The sequence below is a fragment of the Enhydra lutris genome, unplaced genomic scaffold, assembly GCF_002288905.1.
Source record: "Enhydra lutris kenyoni isolate GAN:26980312 unplaced genomic scaffold, ASM228890v2 scaffoldscaffold14, whole genome shotgun sequence".
NCBI classification, from domain to species: domain Eukaryota; kingdom Metazoa; phylum Chordata; class Mammalia; order Carnivora; family Mustelidae; genus Enhydra; species Enhydra lutris.
The window spans coordinates 31,476,463-31,499,135 of record NW_019154098.1 but is presented as its reverse complement, the minus strand read 5'-3'; the positions used below and the strand labels follow the sequence as shown (position 1 = coordinate 31,499,135).

The 22,673-nt window shown below is 34.0% G+C and overlaps 1 protein-coding gene across 2 annotated transcripts in view; it reads right to left on the bottom strand.

Annotated features, from left to right (window-relative positions):
- Window positions 1–22,673, bottom strand: part of LOC111146656 (angiopoietin 1) — a 240,369-nt gene that overhangs the window by 45,500 nt on the left and 172,196 nt on the right. For both annotated transcript variants that reach the window (XM_022502300.1, XM_022502301.1), the window contains exon 5: window positions 6,369–6,496. In XM_022502300.1, the coding sequence (XP_022358008.1) occupies window positions 6,369–6,496 (128 nt within the window). The remainder of the gene's footprint in view (window positions 1–6,368; window positions 6,497–22,673) is intronic.

Here is a 22,673-nt window from a genome sequence, read left to right as displayed (position 1 = left end):
AATTATTTAAAGAACTAAAAAAAAAGTGGTAAGAGATGTATATGTGCAGGAAGGAGGAGGATCCAAAAATGGACTTTGGTAAACTGATGGAGGTAAAATACATCAATAACCTTTAGGTAGGCATGGCCTTATATTTTGTTTGTCACTATCCCCAGTGCCTAGAACCATGCCTAGCCTATAGCTGATACTAAATGAATATTTGTTGAATAAACAGAAATGCAAGAAGGAAACATAAAATAGGAAAACCTGATTAATAAAATTGAAGCTGAGGATGACTTTGATTTGGGGAAATGATCCACTTAATCAAATATTCCAGAGAAGTCAAGACAAATAAAGATTAAGAAAATACACACTAAATTTTGAAATGAAGGAGTCGTTAGTGACCTTGAGGAGACAGACTGCAGGATTCCTATGAGAATAAGACCCAGATGGCACAGTTTAAAGAGGACATAGGTGGTGATCCAAGATAAGAGGTCAAGGCGGAACTTTACTGGTGATACTTAAATAAGAGTCAGTGAAAATGTCAAGGAAACATTTTGCTAGAGTTAACAAGTATCACTTGATTCTTAAATTTTTACCCTGTCTTGACTGGTTAATTCAGAATTCTTTTCCCAGATTTTTCTTAATGGACACTAATTACCTGGAACTTTGCTAACCTGAGTTTATAAAACTATAGAGTCCACTTACATACTCAGGGAAAGGAATAACTACATTTATAAATATCTAATGTGCAGAAGAAACTATTCTTCACAGTTTTATTATTACTATTATCTATATTATTCGAATTCTATGCACTTAAAGTTTTAAAATCATTCACAAATTTTAGAAAAAGGCCAATTTCCTTTTAAACAAACATATTCAGTGACTTGAGAATGTTAAGATGTGCTGAGAACATTTCTTAGATAAAGACTCAGAAAGAGGGGGAAGCCTGGGTGGCTCAGTGGGTTAAAACCTCTGTCTTTGGCTCAGGTCATGATCTCAGGGTCCTGGGATCGAGCCTCACATTGGGCTCTCTGCTCAGAAGGGAGCCTGCTTCTCCCTCTCTCTCTCTGCCTGCCTCTCTGATTACTTGTGATCTCTGTCAAATAAATAAATAAAATCTTAAAAAAAAATAAGAGAGAGTTGGAGCTACATGGGGAGGCAGAAGTTCCCCTGGAGGATTATGGTGTTGGAAGCGGGGGTACAGTGAAGGTAAGAAGTTGGACATATGCTCCACAGTTCCTATCGTGACTCAATAATAGCAGTAATAATAATAGCTGCCATTGTGGAATATGGTCACAATAGAGCTGAAGGACATATTGTTTAGGGGCATGGACCTGGGTACCAAATTATCAGTGTTCAAATCCCAACTCTGTTCTATCACTTAGGTCTTTGCAAAGACTAAATGAGTCAATGCATGTAAAATTTTTAGAATAGTGCTTGGTACATAATAGGCTTTGTCATGACTCTCATTTCTTAGATGTATTTTACATATGAGATAGTAAGTATTTACATTATGCATTATATCCTCTGTATATAATATTTTATACATTGTAGCACATTTTACTATTATATTTACTATGGCATATAATTTATCATTTATAATAAGAATAAAATGGAATGTACTAAATAAAAAAAAAGTAGTACTTCAGTAAATTGTCCTTAAGATCACTAGCTTAATAATTTATTAATATATTTTATATAACATATATTTTATATATGTATTTTCTATATTTATGATTGATATAATAATATATAATATAAATATAAAAATACCAACATCGATCTCTGAGCATGCTTCTTTTTATTATATATCTATTTAAGAAGTTGGATTCACTCTAGCCAAAAAAAAAAAAAAAAAAAACAAAACCCCAAAACATGTTATTTCTAGTCAGAAGAAAAACAAAAAAAGCCTAAGCTTAACAGATGAAGGAAGTTTAAGAAAATAGGTGGTTGGTTTCAAAAGATCTGAGACATGAAAGGACTTGAAAAGTTCATTCGCCAGTATTGTGTGGTCTGTGCTATCTGGCGGTGTCCTTCCTGGAGACAAGGGCCCTGCTACATTTACTATGCCTGTTGCATTTATTGATCATATGACTTGAGCTTAACTCTATCCAAGAAAAGATTGAACTGGCTCCTATCCCAGGCAAGGTCAAAGCTTTCAAGCATTAAATACCTTTTAACATAATACAGAGATTTAAACCCAAACAAAAAGGGGAAATTTGATTCACATAGTTCTTACGGTTTTATGCGCCATACAAGTTGGAATGATTAGGCTTGAGGATGTTAATTATTTTTCCATAACCTTAACTAAAAAAAGAGGCTCAACACATTTGTTATGGTCCTTTCCCAAGAATTAGGGGACTCACAATTCAGAAACAAATTTTTAATATTTTATAATAAGCAGAGTTTTTATTTAATGGTTTGAATTTTTGGATGAAACTAAACCAGCTATAAAGCATCTGGTTTTAGAAACTGATGAGATAAAAGGAAAAATCCTCTCTCCTACTACTGTGCATTGAAGGGAATTCAGAGAGAAAACCACAGCCATTAGTAATATAAAGGTAAAAAAACAAAAACATATATGATTTAATTCTTATTTTTGATCTGCTTGAAAAATTAAATAGTCTTAGAAAACCGCCTTCATTTCATTTGAAAAGGTAACACTTATTTTCAGACATCACTTCTGGGAAGGGAATGATGTCGGTTAGAAAAATAAATGTATACCAATTCTGCATACATGCAACTTTTACTCTGCCTACAAGATGAATACTTCCTAATACTCTTTGTTAACTGCCTTTGTTAACGGCCTAAATAGTCCAACTTTATTGATTGGTCCATAGCCCATATCTTACATATTTGAACTTGTTTTATTTTTTGTAGGCTTGCCTTGAGTTTCATACCCTCGCTAGAACTTCTCCAAGCATAACAATAAGCAAAGCTTTTGCTAAGCATATCCAAAGGTAGCACCAAATTTTATATCTACAAAGCACAATCTACTTGGAAGAGTGATGAACATAAAAATGCATTTTCCAAGCATTTTTTTACAGGATTCAGAGAATTCCAATGATTTATAACAACGCAGGAGAAGAAAATGAGATTACAAGGTAGAAGGGACTAGGGTAGTTTATAATCAGAACATGAATCGATCTTACATAATTTTCTGATAATAAGCTCTTTCCTGTGTCATTCATATAGGTTCAGATTAAAGAAATTGTAAGTGGTGCAACTTTAGCCACCACTAACATAATTATCTCATTTAGTCCCCTGCTAAGAGATACAGTCTGGAGTTGATGCCATTATTACAAAGCCTGTGTTCAATATCTACTAACTATGTGACTTGGGCAAGTTATGTTTCTAAAATGGGGATAATGGGAACACCTATCTGATAAGAGTTACTGAAAATAGTAAACAGGTGAGTTTTTACTTCTAAAGTGCTTAGAATATACCTGGAAAACTGTAAATGCATTTGAACTACTGTATTAACTAACTTCTAAATTATACCAGGAAAAATTTGCACAATAATTTTTCTTACTAGTGCCATGCTAAATAGATATTTTAAAAACTGCTATCTATGAAAAGTGCAGGTTTATCAGTCTAAAGTTCCCAGAATAGAACAACATTACTACTTGTGGGAGGATCCGTGATCATAAAGGGGAAAGAATAAAACCAGGAAGGAACACCTAAATTAGGAAAGCCTAATAAGTCTTACTTCCTTCTACTCAGTGATCTCTCCCTCTCACCATGCTCTATTGACAATAAAACTAAAATCCAATGATGGTCCTAACCAGATGCCACATGAGCTTTTTTCCTCCGAAAAGCTTCTTACCTGCTCAGGCTACTGTTTTTTCTTAGGCCCAAACCTTAAAGTTTAACTGAGCAGATAGCTGACATTTGTGAATTTAGTATTTTAGATTTCATTTATGTAAGAACAACCCTGAAGCTCCACCACATGCAAAATCCATCATTTTGCAGAGGTATAAGTTTAAATAATGCTATCCTGATGAAACCAACACAGGAGTCTGCTACTGAACTAGTGAACTGGATCCTCTAACCCACGTTTTTATGTAAGTATTAAAAGCAAATTTGTTCACGATTATGACTTAGGATAGTATATCCTTTCTTCCATCCTAACAGGAGCAGTAGGTCTGCAAAGAACCTGTGCGTCATTTGTATCTCAAAATGTTTTGAACTAGCATAGTTCATTGAATTAGCATAGTTCATGGTTATTGAATTATGAATTAAAATTCATAGAATGATCAAAACTTATTTGTAATGTCCCCTTTGCCAAAACCTGGAGCCACATGGCAGGACTGGGTGATGGAGTAAAAAAGATTGTGAAAGTGTGAATGTTAATTTCAAATCCTTAGAAATTGTTCTATTATATCATAGAATCATTAAGTGTCTAAAAGGAGGGTCACTTAATATTTTTAACTAACTTTTGTTGTTATAGCCAAGTTATATTTTAGTGAAACTGACAATAATTTGGGGGTTCTTTCAGGTCATGGGGAATACTGTAGGTAAATTATAGAATATTTATGTTAGCTCTGCTCCTCTCCCCTAGGACAGGTTTTCATATACTTTAGATGCTAGATGTATGGTGTATGAGAATGTGGGTGTATACACATGCCCATGTGTATGTCAACTGAATTTAAGCTTAAGTATGACTCTAAGATATCAGCAAGTAGAGTAGGAAAGCTTCACATCATAAGATCCAAGGAACCAAAAGTTCCCCCCTTACAATGAGTTACCCTCTTCTTTTTATTCCTAGACTTATCATTTTACCCTCATAGTTTTTTGTTTGTTTGTTTGTTTTTTTCTCTTAAGTCATGGAACACTTAATTGAGTGAGATTTTTTACAGAAGCCCAAAATGAAAAACACGTGAAACTGAACTTCTGTGGTAGGTGGCCCAGGTAGCAATGTATGGAATGGTGACTGGTGCTTTTTCCCCCTCCTTCCCTATTATAGAACAGCACGAAAGGCCTCCTTCTAGAAAAAAAAAAAAAAATTGTTTCAGCAAATGGAAACAAACACTGAGCTAACTTAAACCACTAATCCTTACTGAAGTCAGGAGAGAGAGGACGCTGGTAGAGTCCAGATTCTCCTCTGACCATGATGTAACATTTGGCAAACTACTCTCCAAGATTCATTTCCCTCACCCATCAAAGGAGACTAATAATCAAGAAGACTAAATTAGGCACAATTACTATATACTACATAGAAATGTTGATATTATTGTCAGAAGTTCATTCACTCATTTAAACACATATTTATTGAAGACCTGCGATGTGCCAAAAACTATGCTGGGTCCCAGGAAACCAAAGACAAAAAGGCACAATCCTTGCCTTGTAGAACTTTGCTAGTGAAAAAGTCATGCAAAGCTGCTTAAGGGAATTAAGGAAGGCCTCCCAAGAGCACTTGTTCAGTAGCCACAGGAAATGAGGACACAGGATTGGTAATTTAGGGCAAAGAGGAGAGGAAAGTTGTTTCATTCTTTGAGAATGGAGCATTACAAAGACAGGTGGTCTTCTTGGAGTCTTGGTTCTCTCTTGTCATCTTGGCAAAAACTTTAACATGCTGAAGAGCAGGGCTCTCCTCACGTCTCTATAAATCCTGCTTCAGACTGTCTCAATCACTACCCTTCTACAGTCTGTTATAATTATCTGTGTAATTGTCTGTCTTCACCACCATGGTGGGATCTGTGTGTTCTATATTGTGTCCCTAGGCAGTGACTGACAAATGACATCCACTTAATATGAATTGAGTGAAGGAATGGGTGGATGACTTAATGAATAAATAAATAGAGATATAACAGCAAGAATATAGTGTTTGCTTACTTCAAAGTTTACTTTGGATCCTGTTCAACATACTGATGAATCCTAGCCTTTTAGGTAAACATGAAAAGCAAATCCTATCAAGATGATAAGTCAAGAGAGAATATGTTTTCCCCACCCTAATAGGAACAGTGATTCTGCAAATAGCAATATGTCCATGGCACCCTCTCCACAGTATTTAGACTATAGATGATGTGTGCCATCTGGGTCCTTGAGACATTGAAAGATTGCTTCTACCTCTTCTCCATGTACTTGAGGTACATATCACCTCAACATGTAATCTACACAAGGCAAGGATTTATGAGCAATAGGACATCCCTAGAATGAGCAGAGAATAAACAAAATTTTGTGAAAGAGGGATGGGAGGTATGGGTCTCGGGGACGTCTATGCAATAGGGTTTTCATCTTTTATGGACCTGGCAAACAATATCTTTGGGAGACGAGAGCTCAGGCATATATATTTTCAGCTTAACAATCTCACAAATCAATCTGATTATTCAGCAATTCAGCTAGGATCTGCTTTATATCTCGTAAACAAACACTTCTGGTTTTACCTTTTTGGGTTCTGGCATATTATTAATATAAATAGTGTAGATTCCACTTTTATTAAAACCAGCTTGATATACATCTGCACAGTCTCTAAATGGTTTCTCTTCCTCTTTTTTTCCTCCCTTTAGTAAAACTGCAAAAAAAAAAAAAATTGCAATATGTGAACAAGAATATCAGTACCATTAGTACCTAAATGGACTCCAAGTATAGCTAAGCAAGTCTTTATTTCCTCAAAACAAATGCGAATGTTGCATTTACTGACAAATTAATCATAAAGACAATACTAGATTTGAGCTGACTCACAAAATTACAACACTAATGGAAAAATCTGTAGAGCAATTTTTAACTGAATACTTCTTATATTTTGCTTACTTAAATTTTGTTTTTATCTATAATTTTCAGAACATCAACTCAAGGGACAAATGATCTGGTAGTGTAACACTTCCAACTTGTAATAATTATGGCAACTTTTCTCCAAAATTTCTAAAATGTTCTTACCTACATTTCAATGGAAACTTTCAAAAAATGCTAAAACATTTTTGGAGGAGGAAGAGATAATGATAACAAATTCAAACATAAAAATACCATATGGAGGTTTAAAATGCTAAAAGTAGATAGAAATTTTTCTGTGTCTTTGGACTGATAAGCTCCTAGAAATTTTTATTAAAAAAAAAACCCTCAAAATAATTAGATTTATAAAGTAGAAAAGAGCCTCTGACCTAATTTATCCAGAAAGAAAAGGGAACTGAACTTTGTTTTTTACTGAATGCCTGAAGTTAAACTATCAGGCAGATAGTATACAAATAAAAGAACATGAATAAGATTTGAAATTAACTTCTATAGGGGAAGAGTTCAGTAAAGAGGGTAAGCCAAATGAAAAAGGAAATTTAATTAGATAGGCTCTAATGAGAACTTAATTTTATTCACTGACCTTCATCTATTATGAAATTTTTATTACTGAGATCAAAATGCAAAAATGACTCATATTTAGTAGTCCTTTACTAAATGTATGCATGGCACACTTTCAAAATATTTATGATTAGTATCTTCTAACAAATCTATAGTTTAGTAACTGGTTTAATTAACCCTTTCAAGAAGACTTTTTAAGATTATTTTATGACCTTGCCCTTAAAGTCTTATGTTATTTAATAAATACCTGCTTTCAATCACTTTGAATCAGGATGGCCTTTTATAATAAGAATATCAAATTAAATATTAAATATTAAATGATGCTTTTAAATAGATTTTACATGCTCTAATAATCTAAAGCACTAGCCCAAATTAAACTTAAGAAGCACGAGTTTAGATATTTATTTTTAATTACATATAAATTAGTAAGCTGATGGAAAGAATGACTATTTCAATATAAATACTTCAAATTTTCAAAAATAATGATGTTTCAAGGAAATGAAATATCCACTCAGAGATACTGTCCTAACAAAAATATAGAATTATAAGTTTTAATAGTATCATGGTTTTCTATATAGGTCAAGTGTGCACTGATGGTTTTGCCTACTTATATTAATAATTACATCTAAACACCACCATTGCAGTTACAATATCAACACAGAATAAGTAATCAGAGGACTATGCATTCATATGATAGGGAAGAAGCATGGCATAGAAGGTATGCAAATAGCAATTTAAAAATGAATATATAAATGCTTATTCAAAAGCCATCTTTAAATGCAATGGGTGTGTTGACGGGTTATGTAAGGGTATTGGTCTGAAAAACATCAACACAGTTCATTTGCACTTGCTTATTTTAAGTGAATGGACTGCTATTTTTCTAAAATAAAACCTTCCTAAATTCTGTATGTTTAATCTTCTATTGAAACAAGTTGAAAATAACCAAAATTAGATGCAAAAGAAGGGGGGGGGTTGTGAAGAAATGCCAAAATTATGATCCCTTGAGAGGATGAACACAGGAAGATGTGGTCAAAGAGGAATTCATTCAATGGTAAACCCATTTTTCTTTTTTGGGTAAGAAATGGAGAAAGTCACTTATCTAAGGAGAAAATGCTTCTCTTACTGAATATACCACTTCCTGCTCTTCCTTATTTAGTTATGCAGTGAGAATATACTCCATTCCCACTTCTCTGTCACCTCCTATTCTCTTTCCTTTCCTACTCAGGAAGATCTTGGTGAAAGGCTGTTGTGTGGGAAGAGGGAAACCCACACACATTTTTAATAACAGAGAAAAAGAAAAGAACTTGAATATTAGCTTATTTTTATGGAAACTAATTGTATAAAAATGATGTTCAAGCCATGAATGTTAAGTCTTATAACTAGAAAAATGGTTTAAAGATTCCATCATAAAAGGTACAAATAGTACTATGGTTATACTATGGATTTGTTGTTATTATAATGGCAACATACCTTATGAAGATATTTCATTTTCTTGAAATATAGTTTGGTATTTTTTAAAAAATAGAAACACATTCTTTCCAAAAGAAATGGTCATTCTTTCCAGAAAGACTGGAGTGCTTCTATTTAATTATTCATTAATTAGTAAACATCATGTCTGAAAGTTTAATCCGGGCTATATTTTACAGTATTAAAGCACTTAAGATCAATATAAAAGCTCCATTCCCAGGTTACCTTTGACATTTGTATTATATACCATGGTTTGAAAAAGGCCCTTCCATAAAAGTAGACTGATCTTTAGTTTTTCTTTTTTCAATCTACAAAGTAGGGCAGTTAAACATATCTCTGATTATGTAACACAAAGCAGAGTGACTGAAATAAAAGAACTCAAGAAATGGTAGTTATTGTTATAGTAATAGTAATATTATTATTAATGGAAAGATTATATTATTATTCTTTCTTTCAGAAGTGACACCAGTAGGCTGGAGAAAGCCAGCAAGTCCAGTCAATGGAATAGTGGATCTTCCACCCTCAAAGCCAGTATTATAGCTGACCAAATGTTAGGGCAGTTACATTTGACTGGTTATATTTAGGGTTATATTGAAAAGTCCTCTCCTTATCAAAGTTAGCTAACTGGTTTATTTTGTTCATTGACTATATCATATCATACCATTGTTTAAATCTAAAAAAATCCAAGTAATCTAATCTTACTGCATATATAAACTTAATCTGAATAGTTCAAAGATAATTTCAGATGAAATGACATATGATGTACATAACAACACATTGATTGCAGAAGTTTTATCTCATAACTTTAATTTGCATGACTAATTATTTTCTTTGTCATGTATTAGGTATATTATGGTTACATACTGTAAAACTAGACACATAATAAACATTTTAAAACAAGGACAATAAGGGCGCCTGGGTGGCTCAGTGGGTTAGAGCCTCTGCCTTCGGCTTAGGTCATGATCCCAGAGTCCTGGGATCGAGCCCCGCATCGGGCTCTCTGCTCCTCAGGGAGCCTGCTTCCTCCTCTCTCTGCTTTCCTCTCTCTCTGCCTGCCTCTCTGCCTATTTGTGATCTCTGTCTGTCAAATAAATAAATAAAATCTTAAAAAAAATAAAACAAGGACAATAAAAAGATGATTTACTGACCATTAAAAGTGTCAGAACTAAGGATACATTTTTGTAGGAGGTCTTGAGATTCAGTAAAGTGGAAGATAATATCTAAAGGAAGGTATGGTGAATGATAAGATACAGATATGGAAAATGTGATGAGAGAGGATAAAAGAAGCATCAACTGGACAGAGCCAGGGGAAATGGACAGCTGATTGAGGTGTTTATCTGTCAAAGCAGCTCAGACTTCTTATAATAATAGACTGGTTAAAAAGCATGAATTAAAAAATTGATCTTTATATCTAAAAGTTCCTCTTTGACATTATGCTCTTTTTTTCCTCTCCCTTTAGTTCTTAATGAGTTAGTCTTTCCTCTAATTGAGAATCTGGATCCCCACCATTACTATTAGTCCCTCATTAGCTTCCCTTTCCTTTTTTCCTAACTTCTATCTCACTGTCAAGCAGTGGGGTTAAAAAACAGTTCAGGTGGAATTCCTGGTGCTCTCCACCCACTGTCCTTTCATCTACAAATCCCTTGCCTGGGTAAAACCCAACTCAAAGAAGGACATTTATTCATTTTCTCACCCCTGCTTCCAGATTGCAAATACTGAAGAGAGGCTTTTTAATGCCATCCAAATGCATGTTTTCTAAACACAGCTATGTTCTTCGTGCTGCTCAGTCAAACCTTTGGTCATTACTAATAGATTTTTTTAAAGATTTTTTTTTTTTTTTTAATTTTAGAGAAAGACAGCAAGGGAACATGAGCAGGGGAGGGGCAAAGGGAGAGGGATAGAGAATCTCAAGCAGACCCCAGCATGGAACCCCATACAGGGCTCAATTTCACTGCCCTGAGATCACAACTTGAGATGAAATCAAGAGTCAGATGCTTAACCGACTGAGCCACCCAGGTGCCCCTAGATTTTCTATTACATTTCCTAAAAAGTTTTCAAGGCTAAATCTTAATCCTATCATCTCTCATTCTTTATATATCACCTTGTTTTATGGTTTACTATGAAGATCAAAGCCATTTATTCCCCCATACTACTGAAGTTGGCCTTGCCTATCTTTCCCCTTGCCTTTTGTGTTGACCTCTCTTGGTCCCTTTTCTCTGTCTTTTCTCTTTCATCTTCATTGGGTTCTCTTCCTCTCCTCATCTACCATATAGATGTTGACTCGATTCTCAGATCTCTATTCCTTATACATTGCACTTTTTGCAAACTATCATGCCTTCAAACTTCTACACATTAAGTTTCTGATATAAGCATTTTTGATACTGTATGTTTGCTTTTCTCTTGACCTCCTGATTCATATTTCTATTTGTCTGTTGGGCTTTTCTTACTGATACCTCAACTTTCATTTGCTTAACATTGTCTAATCTTTCCTTTCAAATTCTGTGTTCTTTCTCTTACAGTCCCACTGGTTCCACTATACTCGTCAGTTGCCATCAGTTAAAAAATAATGACGACCCAAATATAAGACAAATAGACTGGTTTTTTTTTTATTAGTTTCTCAACTTAATAGGTTGTCTCCTGTCTCCTCTTAATTTAATCCACGCTATACTGGGACACCTGGGTGGCTCAGTCAGTTAAGCATCTGTCTTTGGCTCAGGTCATGATCCTAAGGTCCTGGGATAGAGTCCTTCATCAGGATCCCTTCTCAGTGGGAAGCTTGCTGCTCTCTCTCTACCTGCTGTTCCCCTTCTTGTGTGTTTCCCCCCTGTGACAAATAAATAAATAAATCTTTAAAAAAATTATGCTATGTTTATTAATTCAACAAATTTTTTTAAAAAATTTTATTTATTTATTTGACACAGAGAGATCACAAGTAGGCAGAAAAGCAGGCAGAGAGAGAAAGAGGAAGAAGCAGGCTCCCTGCTGAGCAGAGAGCCCGATGTGGGGCTTGATCCCAAGACCCTGGGATCATGACCTGAGCGGAAGGCAGAGGCTTAACCTACTGAACTACCCAGGTGCCCCATCAACAAATATTGATTGAGCATCTTCTACATGCATGACTTTTCGTAGATGGTGAAGATACAGACATAAGAAAACCACAGTTTGCTCTTAACATAATCACAGTCTGATGGGAGAAAGTCCTACTATATTAGTGGGTCTTCTGTGATAAGTCAAGATAGCTATATCCATAATTAGTACCTTCCATGATAGAGAAGAACTCAAGCTAGCTTAAGAAAAAAGATAATTTACTCAATCATAAACAAGGTAGAATAGAATTTTAGGTAAATCATAATCAGATTTCAAAGAGTGTGAACAGGAATAGGTTTTCTTTATCTTTTTTTTTTTTTTTTTTGACACAGTTGATGACTCTCTACCTGGTCTCAAGAGACTAGCAACAGCTTCTAGAGCTATAATATTACCAGCTTGAATATAGCATCAAACAGAGATTGTTATTTTTGGATATGTATCAAGTTCACTGAGAATATTCAGGGAGAATATATTCTATCTGCCAGGTAAACTTGGGGAACACTGCCCAGAAGAGAGAGCAGTTGAATGAAAAAAAAAAAAAAAAAAAAAAGTAAAGCAGTTTATCTGAACTAAATTTTAAAATCGTGGTATGGCAATTCAAAGACTTTGTGCACACTGATATCAGCAAATAAATCTAGAAAGCCTTAGGAAAGAACCATTATTCATTCTTCTCATTTAGCCTTGTCTCTATAACCTAATCATCATGATCTAAAGAGAAAGAATAGGGACACAAGCAGGTGCATGTCTGTCTTTCACCAGCCAACATTCAGTCAAAAAGCAACCTGAGACCCTGATTGCAGTAACTGTTGACTTTATCTGGCTCTCCCTTTTATTTGCCCAGCCAATTTCAATCCAGATGGCATGTCTGCCACTAGGTTGACTTGAAGGAAGAACCATAAAGCTGAGGCAGAGGGTCACTTCAACTCAGATGAACCCTCAAGAGAAAACTTCCTGGAATGTGGAATTGGTAATTCTGAGTTGTAGTAAATCTAGTACAGAACACAGAAGGCAATTAGTCTTTGCTATAACAGAGACAATGTAAAAAGCCAAAGTCCTTGATCCTACTTACTTCCCAATAATGAGCCATAAAGGGGTCAATTCAAATATTCTTTTTAATCTTAGATGTGGCTAATGGTTCCTATCTTTCTAGTATTTAGCTAGCATCATAATATATGTGGATCAAGTTATTGCTTTAAGGATAATCCTTGTGTTACTTACTGGACCATCATCACTATGTAGATCATAGTATAGGAATTGACCCTGTAATTTTTCACCTCAACAGGACACTGAAGTTAACTGAGCATATGGATAAGTAAGTCATCATATCTGATAAGGTGCAAACAAGCAAACACCTGATAAGATTCTATACTTTTCAGCCACATGTGTGGGCATCTCATGGAAAAGCCATTTGAAGACACTCCCTAGATTCCTAATTTATTTGAAAGGACTTTTAAAAGTGGAAAAGGCAAGGCCTTGGACGTCAAGAGTGTGGAAAATTAAAAGGTTTATAGGCAATATTCAACATTTCAGATTATGTGTGTAAGAATGAGAGTGAGGGAGATTCACCAATGACTTTATAAATACATATTACATATGTATAACTATATAAATACATAAAATACACAAAATACGTAACTATATAAATACATGAAAATTTCAAAACTGGTATTTTATTTTATATAAAACATATGCATTTGAACTGAACATCTAGGGATTGATATCTCAGCATGATTGTTTTTAACCTACAAAAATGGCAACTACATACAGTTTGATGTAACATATTTGTACATATATATGTTAATGTGTATATATGTATTATATATAAAATAATGCAGATTGCTGTATCACAGTAGAAAAACACATATTCTATTTGTAAATACCTTAAATCTGAAGTCTTTGGGTAAGTAGCTAAAAGCTTCTCTTTTTAAAGATCTACTATTCTTTTCCCCATAGTCCCCCTAACCCCAGTTAAAAATCCCCATAGTCCCCCTAACCTCAGTTAAAAATCATTTGCTTGCTACATTATTACTTTAATTAAAATTTTTATAAAAGGAACTGTTCTTTGTGTGTCTATATTTTATACATGATACTTAAAATATTAACTACCCATTATCTTCTTGGTGGAACTATAATAATCATGATCGTAATAAAATCAATTGGCACAGTCAGTATTAGAAATTAGCACACTTACCATGTGTTCAACTCTGAATTTTGTGAGCCAAGTATGTTTTATATGCCTTGTTTCATATAGTTCTCACAAATACCTTATGAAATATTGTTATCAATATATTGTATATATGAGGAATTGGAGGTTCAGAGATGCTTTCTAACTTCACCAAAATGTCTAACTCTGGAACTCTTTTGTCTATAAAGCCAAGAATCTTAACTATTTCTTACTGGTCCCTGGAGTGAAGTCAAATCCAAACAGGACTCCAGTGACTCATCTGTCACAGAGTCCCCAGCAATACTTATCTCAGATGACAAGGTCATACCCAGGGTCTTGGGTGAATCAGGACAGGTCTTAATTCAGAATGGCTACGACCTCTTCTTTCAGAAGCAGGAAGTATTGGAAGAGTGACAGGGGTTAGAAAAGATAAAGAAGAAAAATGTTGAGGATAGAAGAGAGTCACAGGCAGCAGAATTATCTGAGGTGGGAACTCACAGCAGAAATGTGGAGCACTGGTGGCCTGCAACTTCAAAAGCTAACAGATCATTAGGAAATAAGAGATGCCTGAGCAGCTATATTGGATTTCATACTGTCTACATCCTAAATATCATGCTGACCAAAATCTGTCCTCATTAATCATGGGTAATATTCTCACAAGCCTAATTACTTGACGTCCCAGCCTCTGGACTATCTGCTGAAGCTACAAGTTTAGAGGAAGTGCTGGTGGGAGTAGGGAGGGTAAGCATATGTGTGGGTATTTGCGTGGAAGTGTGTGTGTGTGTATGTGTGTGTGTGTGTTCACCTTCTAGAATCAGGCATGAAGACAACAACAACAACAAAATGATAATCAAAAGGTTTTTTGTGTGTGTGAGGAAGAGACAGTAATCTTAGAAGTAGGCAAAAATAAGAAATAAGAACAGTTGGGGCAGATATAAGGGACAAATCATATACTTTTTCAAAGGCATTGTGGTATTCTGATGCAAATTAAGTCATGTTGAGGATAGTGAATTAAAGTATTACAAAAAGCTTCAATTTTATTCAATCTTCCTTTCTGGAAAAGAAGACAAAAACAATGCAGAAAACGTACTATCACAGTATTTTTAAATTTTCTTAACATTTTACTACTTAAAAAGTTACACTTTAATTATCTGGAGAACATATGACCCATATATATAATTTAAGGAGTATACACTTTTAGTAATAGTGAGATGTATGTATAAGCTACATAAACTGTTAAATCTATGTGGACATGAAACCCACCCTATGCCATAGGTAGATTACTAATTTTATGCTATTTTTTTTTTTTAGTGTAGAATAATGAAACATCATGTAATTCTACATAACTCCACTTTAGTTTGATTAGTGTATTCAAATAAAATTTCCAGTGCTCCTCTAAGGTGAAATGACTCATATATATAACTGAATGTATATTTAATACATATTACACTTAAAGCAACAAAGGATGCAAAAAAAGAATTGAAAGTTGAAAATGGATTTACATATAATCTTTGTTTAATCAAGTAATACTCATTTTTCACAAAATTTATTTCTGTGTTTTCCTTTTGGGCACCCTGATGGGCAGTTATGAGTCATACATGACCCTTGCCATTTGTTCAGAAGGTCATTTCATTAACAAAAATATTTCAGGTGTTTCATGTGTGTTAATTTCCCATGTAATATGTTTTGGCCTGACTGGAATATATTGATTTTGAACAAAAGATTTCCCATGTGTGTGGGAAAGCTTCAAGGGTATCTTTTGTGCTTTGTTGTAAGTAGACAAATAATTGATTTCAGCAAAGCCATTAAAAATGGAATGAAAGTCCTTGGGCAATGATATAAATGGAAAGCTGTTGCCAGATGCTTTTGAAAACTGACCAAAAAACAACAACAAAAAAAAACCCCCAAACCCCCAAAAGCCCCCAACCAAAACCAAAACACTTCATTTTAAAGTTTTAAATAAATAAAGCCTGTCACCATAGGTATGTCACTTTGATTCTTAATCTTGTGGTAAAATATACTTGAAGAATAATACTTGATTGCTATGCTGAGGTTCATCTGAACTTGGGGATTTCCTAGTCATTCGAAGTGATACAAAACGAAGAGAAGAAATGGAATGATTGAGGAGTCATAAAATGTATGGATTTGTCTAGGACACCAGACAAACTCTAAGTTGTGTGGTAGTTTTATGTTAAACAGCCTGGGACTAGAACTCAGATGCCCTTGATTCCTATTCCTGCTAGACCATCAGGCCTTGCCCTCTAGATGGCATATGGCATAGTTGTTCCAAGATGCTGATTATGTGACATCTCAGTCTAGATCCTAGCTCTGGGGAGATGAGCTGGAGAATTAATTATGGCCAAGATTCAGTCTATTTGTGTATTTGTAAGTATGTGTACTTGAGGCCAAAACAACTGGTAAAACTTCCTTTAGAACCAAATCTCCACTTAAAATTAAACCCAAAGTTCAAATTCACTACTTTAAAGGAACTCATGTTGGCTATGAAAACAGAATGTTCACACCTAAAAATAATTATGGATATATGCAAAGACACAATAGAAAAATGCAATTAAAAGAGGTATGGCTTAAATGGTATTTCATTTAATAATTTAATTTCATCATAAATTCATTAAAAATGTAATTTGTTCTTAGTAGATCACATCTTAATGTGATTCCTTACTGGAGTTGGTCCCACTCAGAATGTGAACATCCAAGCCAATGGTAGGTTGAGATTCCAGTGTCTTTAGTTATGATGTTGATATTCTTTAATTGAAAATAAATGGTGATTCCTAATAGAAAACTAAAAATGTTTTTTATCAATAGTTTTAAAGGTTCTTTATAATCAACTTTTAGAAAAATGCTAAAAATCAGTATTATTATATGTATTTAAGCCTAACTGTATGATTATAAAATTTCTCAGGTTTTGTTTCATTTTTCTCCCAAAAAGTAGAAGACATTTCATGAGGGTTTATGGTTTATGTGATGCATAAATTATTGAATGAGATTAATAAAATGTTTTTGTTTTTTTTTTTTACTTTCCCTTTAAGGAATTAGAGATGTCATTTGGACTCAGTGTAAAGTAGCAGAGCTTAACTGTAAGTAATCAGTGTTTCATTATGTCCTTGGACTTAGAAAATATCAGTTCAACTTGAGTGTGGATGTGTCTAGGAAATGACTTAATTGAAATTGTATTAAAAATATTTTGTGCTTCTTTGCTTTAACCAACCAGACCATGAAAGCACAAGAGAAGAAGAAATGGAATTTGCTCACAGAAATGTAGGAACAGAAAGGCAACCCTTTTTCTTTCTTTCATTTTTTTTTTTCTTTTTTTTTTTTTTGTGGCCTTTCACCTGGTAATTTCCAGGCCCAGCTAGAAGCAGGAGATATCCCTTTTCAGATAGTTTAGTTTCTTAAACTGAAACTCAAATTCCAAAAGAGAATTAACCACAAAGTTTCAAATCTCCCCCAAAAGATGTGGTTTAGAAATAATTCATGGGAGAGGTTAAAGGCTGTACTATTTCTTATTTTGTTATCATTAGTTTGGCTATTTGCTATTCACACAATTTTTTTTAGAGAAATTATAACTTTCCAAAAGGCAGATAACATGCTCCATCAAAAAGGAGAAATATACCATTTCCAAAAATAAACAGTCACTTTCCCCTTAAAGCCATTGGGTTTTATGAAAGGAAGTGCTAGAAAGTGTGGTTCGTTTTAAGGAAATTGTAAATGTTTGACATATAATTTTCTGTCAAGATAAAGCATTTCCCTCATTAAATGGGAACAAGTGCTCACTGTACTGTGCAGCAGATGACTTCCTGTATTTTTCTTTCTCTTTCTACCTAATGTTAAATTGTGCATTACAAGTAGTCAACGAAAACCCACATATTTTACTCAATGAAAATGATATATTCTATTTTTATCAATGTTTATATAAGTGACATTCAAAAAGTTTTAATTTCCTCCCATTGCTTGTGATGTTTTTAGAATCATTCTTAACTCAAGGGACTTGCAGGAGTTCAAACTATCTCATCCCTTGACTGAATGATTTACTTCACAAACTCAATAGACACTGCACAGGAGGTAAATTCCTTTCAGATGGTAGAATTATTCTGAGAACAGAACCAAATGTCTCCTCAGCACTGGGAAAGAAACAAATGCCTCATTTCCCCTTTTCAGAAGGCCAGAGGACCGAAAATAATGATCAGAAGTTCCATACCACTGCCATCAGCCCCTGGGAAAGACATTTTAAACCAAATAATTTAGATCACTTAAAAATTTATATTATCAATCATTATGTCTTTCAGATGATGTAAAAGATGTTTTCTCTTTCTTTTTTCCTTCCTCCCTCTCTCTCTTTTTTTTTTTTTTTTTTTGCCTTTCTGCTTATTTGCCATGGAGATTAGATGTTTCATAGAAGTTTTTTCTCTATGCTGTAACACTTCTTACTACTGGTTTTTCCTCCTAATTCTGTTTTCTTTCCAGTCTCCTTTTAACTATCTCATAAAGAACTCTCAATTTTCTTTCTTGGATTTTACATTCTTATCATTTTAAAATGGGTTCATAATCTTAGCATGTAAATTCTCTGAAATTGCACATAAACCTGTGCCTGAGTGTTTGGACTAAGCGAGAAGGAAAGATAGGCTAGTTTTTATCAGATTCTCAAATACATAACCCCCAATCGTTGAGTCATTGCTTTATATGCACTTCCAATTAATTTCATTTGCTCCTGGATTTACCACTTGTCTCATCTGAGGACACAACAATGCACGTGGTCATCCAGATTTCACTCTTGGATTACAAATTCCTATTTCTCTGACTTCCAGATTCGAATTTTCCCATAGTCACCTCAATCAATATGCCCCAAACTACTCATTATCTTTCCCACTTAAACCTGATTAATTTTAAATGTTGGTGATTTTAAGTAATGTCATCAATATCCCCTCAGTTACTGAACCCAGAAAATTAAGAGTTATATTTGACTCACTTTCTAAGGTCATTATTTCTTGTTGTTTTTAATTCTCTGAGTTCATGAAATTTCCCTATATCTGCCTTTTTATTTATCCCTCTTTGGTCCCAACCTTATTATTTCTCTCCTAGGAGGTCCTTTCGAGAATCAGATGAAAACCACCATCAACTCTACCTTCCCTCCCCATCATAGTACAGTGGATAATGTACAGACTCCAGAATCAGACTCTGGGTTCAAATCTCACCTTGCTCATTTGCTAGCAGTGTGGTATTTGCAAATGATTTACTTCTCTATGCTTAGTTTCCTTCTCTGTCACAGGAAGCTAGTGAGAGCACCCAGCTTACAGAGTTGTTATCAGAACTGAATGAGTTAATATGTGCAAAGGGCTCAAAAGACTGGCTTTTTACTCTCAAGTATTTGCTAATATTTAAATAAAAATGGCAAAACACCCATCTGGTCCCTCTGCTTCCAAGCTTATCAAATTTCCGGTACATTCTTTCTACATTGTGACTGGGGCAATTTTTTCCTAAAATGCAAATGTTGGCATGGTCCTCATACATTGACAGGATGCCTTACTGTTTGCTTTCAGATAAAAATGCAACTTCCTTGGTCTCCTTCAGTTTACCTCTCTAACTCCATCTTTTACTGTTCTGGTTTTGATTCTGAGACTTAAGCTATGCATTTAGGTATATCCCACGCCTTGCCATGACTCCTGGCCAATATACATATTCTCTGAGCTGTCTGGAGTATCCTCCGCTTTCTTCATTTTGAAGGCTTAGCCATCATTATCCCATTAGACACATCCTATGTTTTAATTATGGATCAACTTTTATCAGCTATGCATAACCTTGGGCAAATTACTCAAGTTCTCTGTAGAATTTATAAAATGGGACTAGCCATAGTATTTACCTCATATTGTTATTGTTGGTACTATAAAGCTTAAACAATGCCTGAATTATAGCAAGCATTCAACAAAATCCTTAAGAGGATGGCAGATGATGTATGCCCTCATCCTGTCCCTGCCATTATTTTAATATTTGTCTTACATATTTCACTAGTGCCCTGGCATCTTAACCTCACATGTAGCAAAATACAAAATATGAAATATAATTGTGTATTTATCTGTCTCTCTGCCCACCAAATTCTAGTTTCCTTGAAGCTACAAACTGAAATACAACTTCTCTCTCTACCCAGTGGCCTGAACTCCATCTGCTATATTACCAGAACTCAAGAAATATTTGTTAAATAAAAATGGATGAATATTCTTATCCCCAAGAAGAGAATATGAAACAGAACAGTTGTTGTATAACTATTTTTGAATGAATGGATAAATTTATTAATCATACCTTGGTATAGCAGGAGTATGTTCCAAGGTGATTTAGACAGTAAGAAAACCAGCCCATGGTAGAGAGTGGAAGCTAAATATTATTTTGTTTCTTCTTTTTTAATGCTTTGTTACTAATTAAATTCTTGATCACATAATATGATGTTTGCCTCATGTGTGCTCAATGTATGTGGTGATGGCTTCATCGCTTCTGAACATAAAGATGACTGGTGAATGTTTGATGGTCACAGTACCTGATTATCCTTCTTGGAAGAATTCCACACCTTGTATCCATACCATTATCAATATAATCTATTTAATTCCAGCAATAATTTGTGAATTGCCAAAAAAATGAAGCAACCAGCTAAATTTTGACACTATGATAACTAAAAAACAATATTTTTTTAGTGGGTAATGTTTCTAAGAATAAGTGTGGCCAAATATTTGCAGACAAAGGTTAGACAAAAAAAATGTGTTACCCAGAAGCCTCACAAAATGGATGCAATTCAGTTTGAAATGATTATTTGTCTAAAACACCACTACTGCCTGTTTGGAAAAGAGGACAGGTTGGTCAATTATTTAGAAAGTGTGTTTATTAAAAATTGTACTTAGCTTAAATATATCTTATGACATTAGATATTTTAGTAGGAAAAGTTCTGTGAAACTAAACAGAAATAATCCCTACACGCAAAGATGGATTTACAATTCCTGGACCAAACACACTTTAGGGAAAGGATAAATTTCCAGCTAACACTTGTGGGAATTCTTTTATCAAGTAACATTAGTGAGTTATAAACACTTTAGAAGGCATAAAAGTAAATTAACTACAATTTTTTCAGCATTTACTATGGTAGGCACTGATGCTATATGTTTTATAAAAACTTCTTTTAATTTACTACAAACTCATCAGGTATGTATTATGATCCCACTTTAGATAAGAAAACTGAGGCTAAAAGAAACTGCTTGGATGATTGTCCGCAATTAAACACTCTTGAGCCTTGTATTCAGACATTTTCCATGAAAGAAAGTTTGCTTATAGAGAACACTTAATAAATTTGTGTTTAATTGAAACTTGTCACTTGGAGGAGAAAGAAGGAACTCAAGTTTAGCGAGTCAATTATGTCATGTGTTGTTTGCTTTTATAGGCAGTACCTAATTTAATCCTTTCCCTGTCACTGAGAAGTAGACACAATTATTCTGACTTTACAAAATGATGAAACAGCTTCATAAAGGTTAAATTAGTTGCTGGTGACAGAGAAAACTCACTAAAAAATCTTTTCTCTTACTTTGTAGTGTTACATTCAGGCTGTCTCCATAAGTGATTGGGTCAAGTTGGAAATGGAGGACCCTTAATGTCAATTAAACATTTTTGGCTTTTGTATTATAACATAGCTCATGAAGATTTTGGAAAATATTTTAGAAGATTACTCTTGGAGTTCTTAAAATACATATTTTTTAAAAAACTGATGCATTTATTTTGGTATATTGATTTTAGGCACATTTGCATAAATTTAAATATAAAAGAATATTTGCATAAACCTCTTGATCAATAACAAATCCATTTAATAAATGAGTTGTTGGTCACAAAAGTAGGAAAATGTTTTACTTATATGTTTTAGAATTAGGATGAAATAAGTTCATTTTAGTAACTGATTTTAAGCCATATTATGGTATGAATTATTTAAAATTTCAAATTCACCATAACTAAAGACTATGACACCAGTGAAAATGAAGATATGCAAAGAATTAAAATCTTGATGGAAACCTTAGTAAGAGGAACTTTCTATTTTTGTGTCTTTTATGAATCCTTAAGTGATCAAATATTTGGTCAGAATATTAACTATAGAATTAAAGAAAACAACAATTCACAAGAAGCAAATAAAACCTATGGTTATGAGAGCACAGAACCCACTGGAAAATGGGGTAATACACTTACATGATGATCACAAGTCCTGCAATTAAATTGGAATTTATTTTAGGATTGTATCATTAAAAAGAAATATCAAGAGGCCTGAAGTATTAGACAATTTGTCTCTCTTATTTTTGTTTGTTTTGGATAGGGTATATCACAAAAGAGACACAGTTACTTTTCACATACCCTGAGATGTTACTTATGGGTAGCATCTATCAGGTTCATAATTGTTCAATAAATGTTTCTTAAACAGATGTTTGGTTGTCTGCTGTTGCACCCAAATTCCAAACCTAGCCAAGAATTTTCCTTTTGCAGTCACTCCCACCCCTGCCTCTAAAAGTTTATAGACATATTTATTGGACAAATACTCAGAGAAGAAGTGAAATTATGATAAGTAGGCAGACATATGAGCTCTGTGAGAATCACCAGGGCTTGATTTTTAACATCATGAAGGAAAAAAAAAAAAAAAGAAATACTCAAC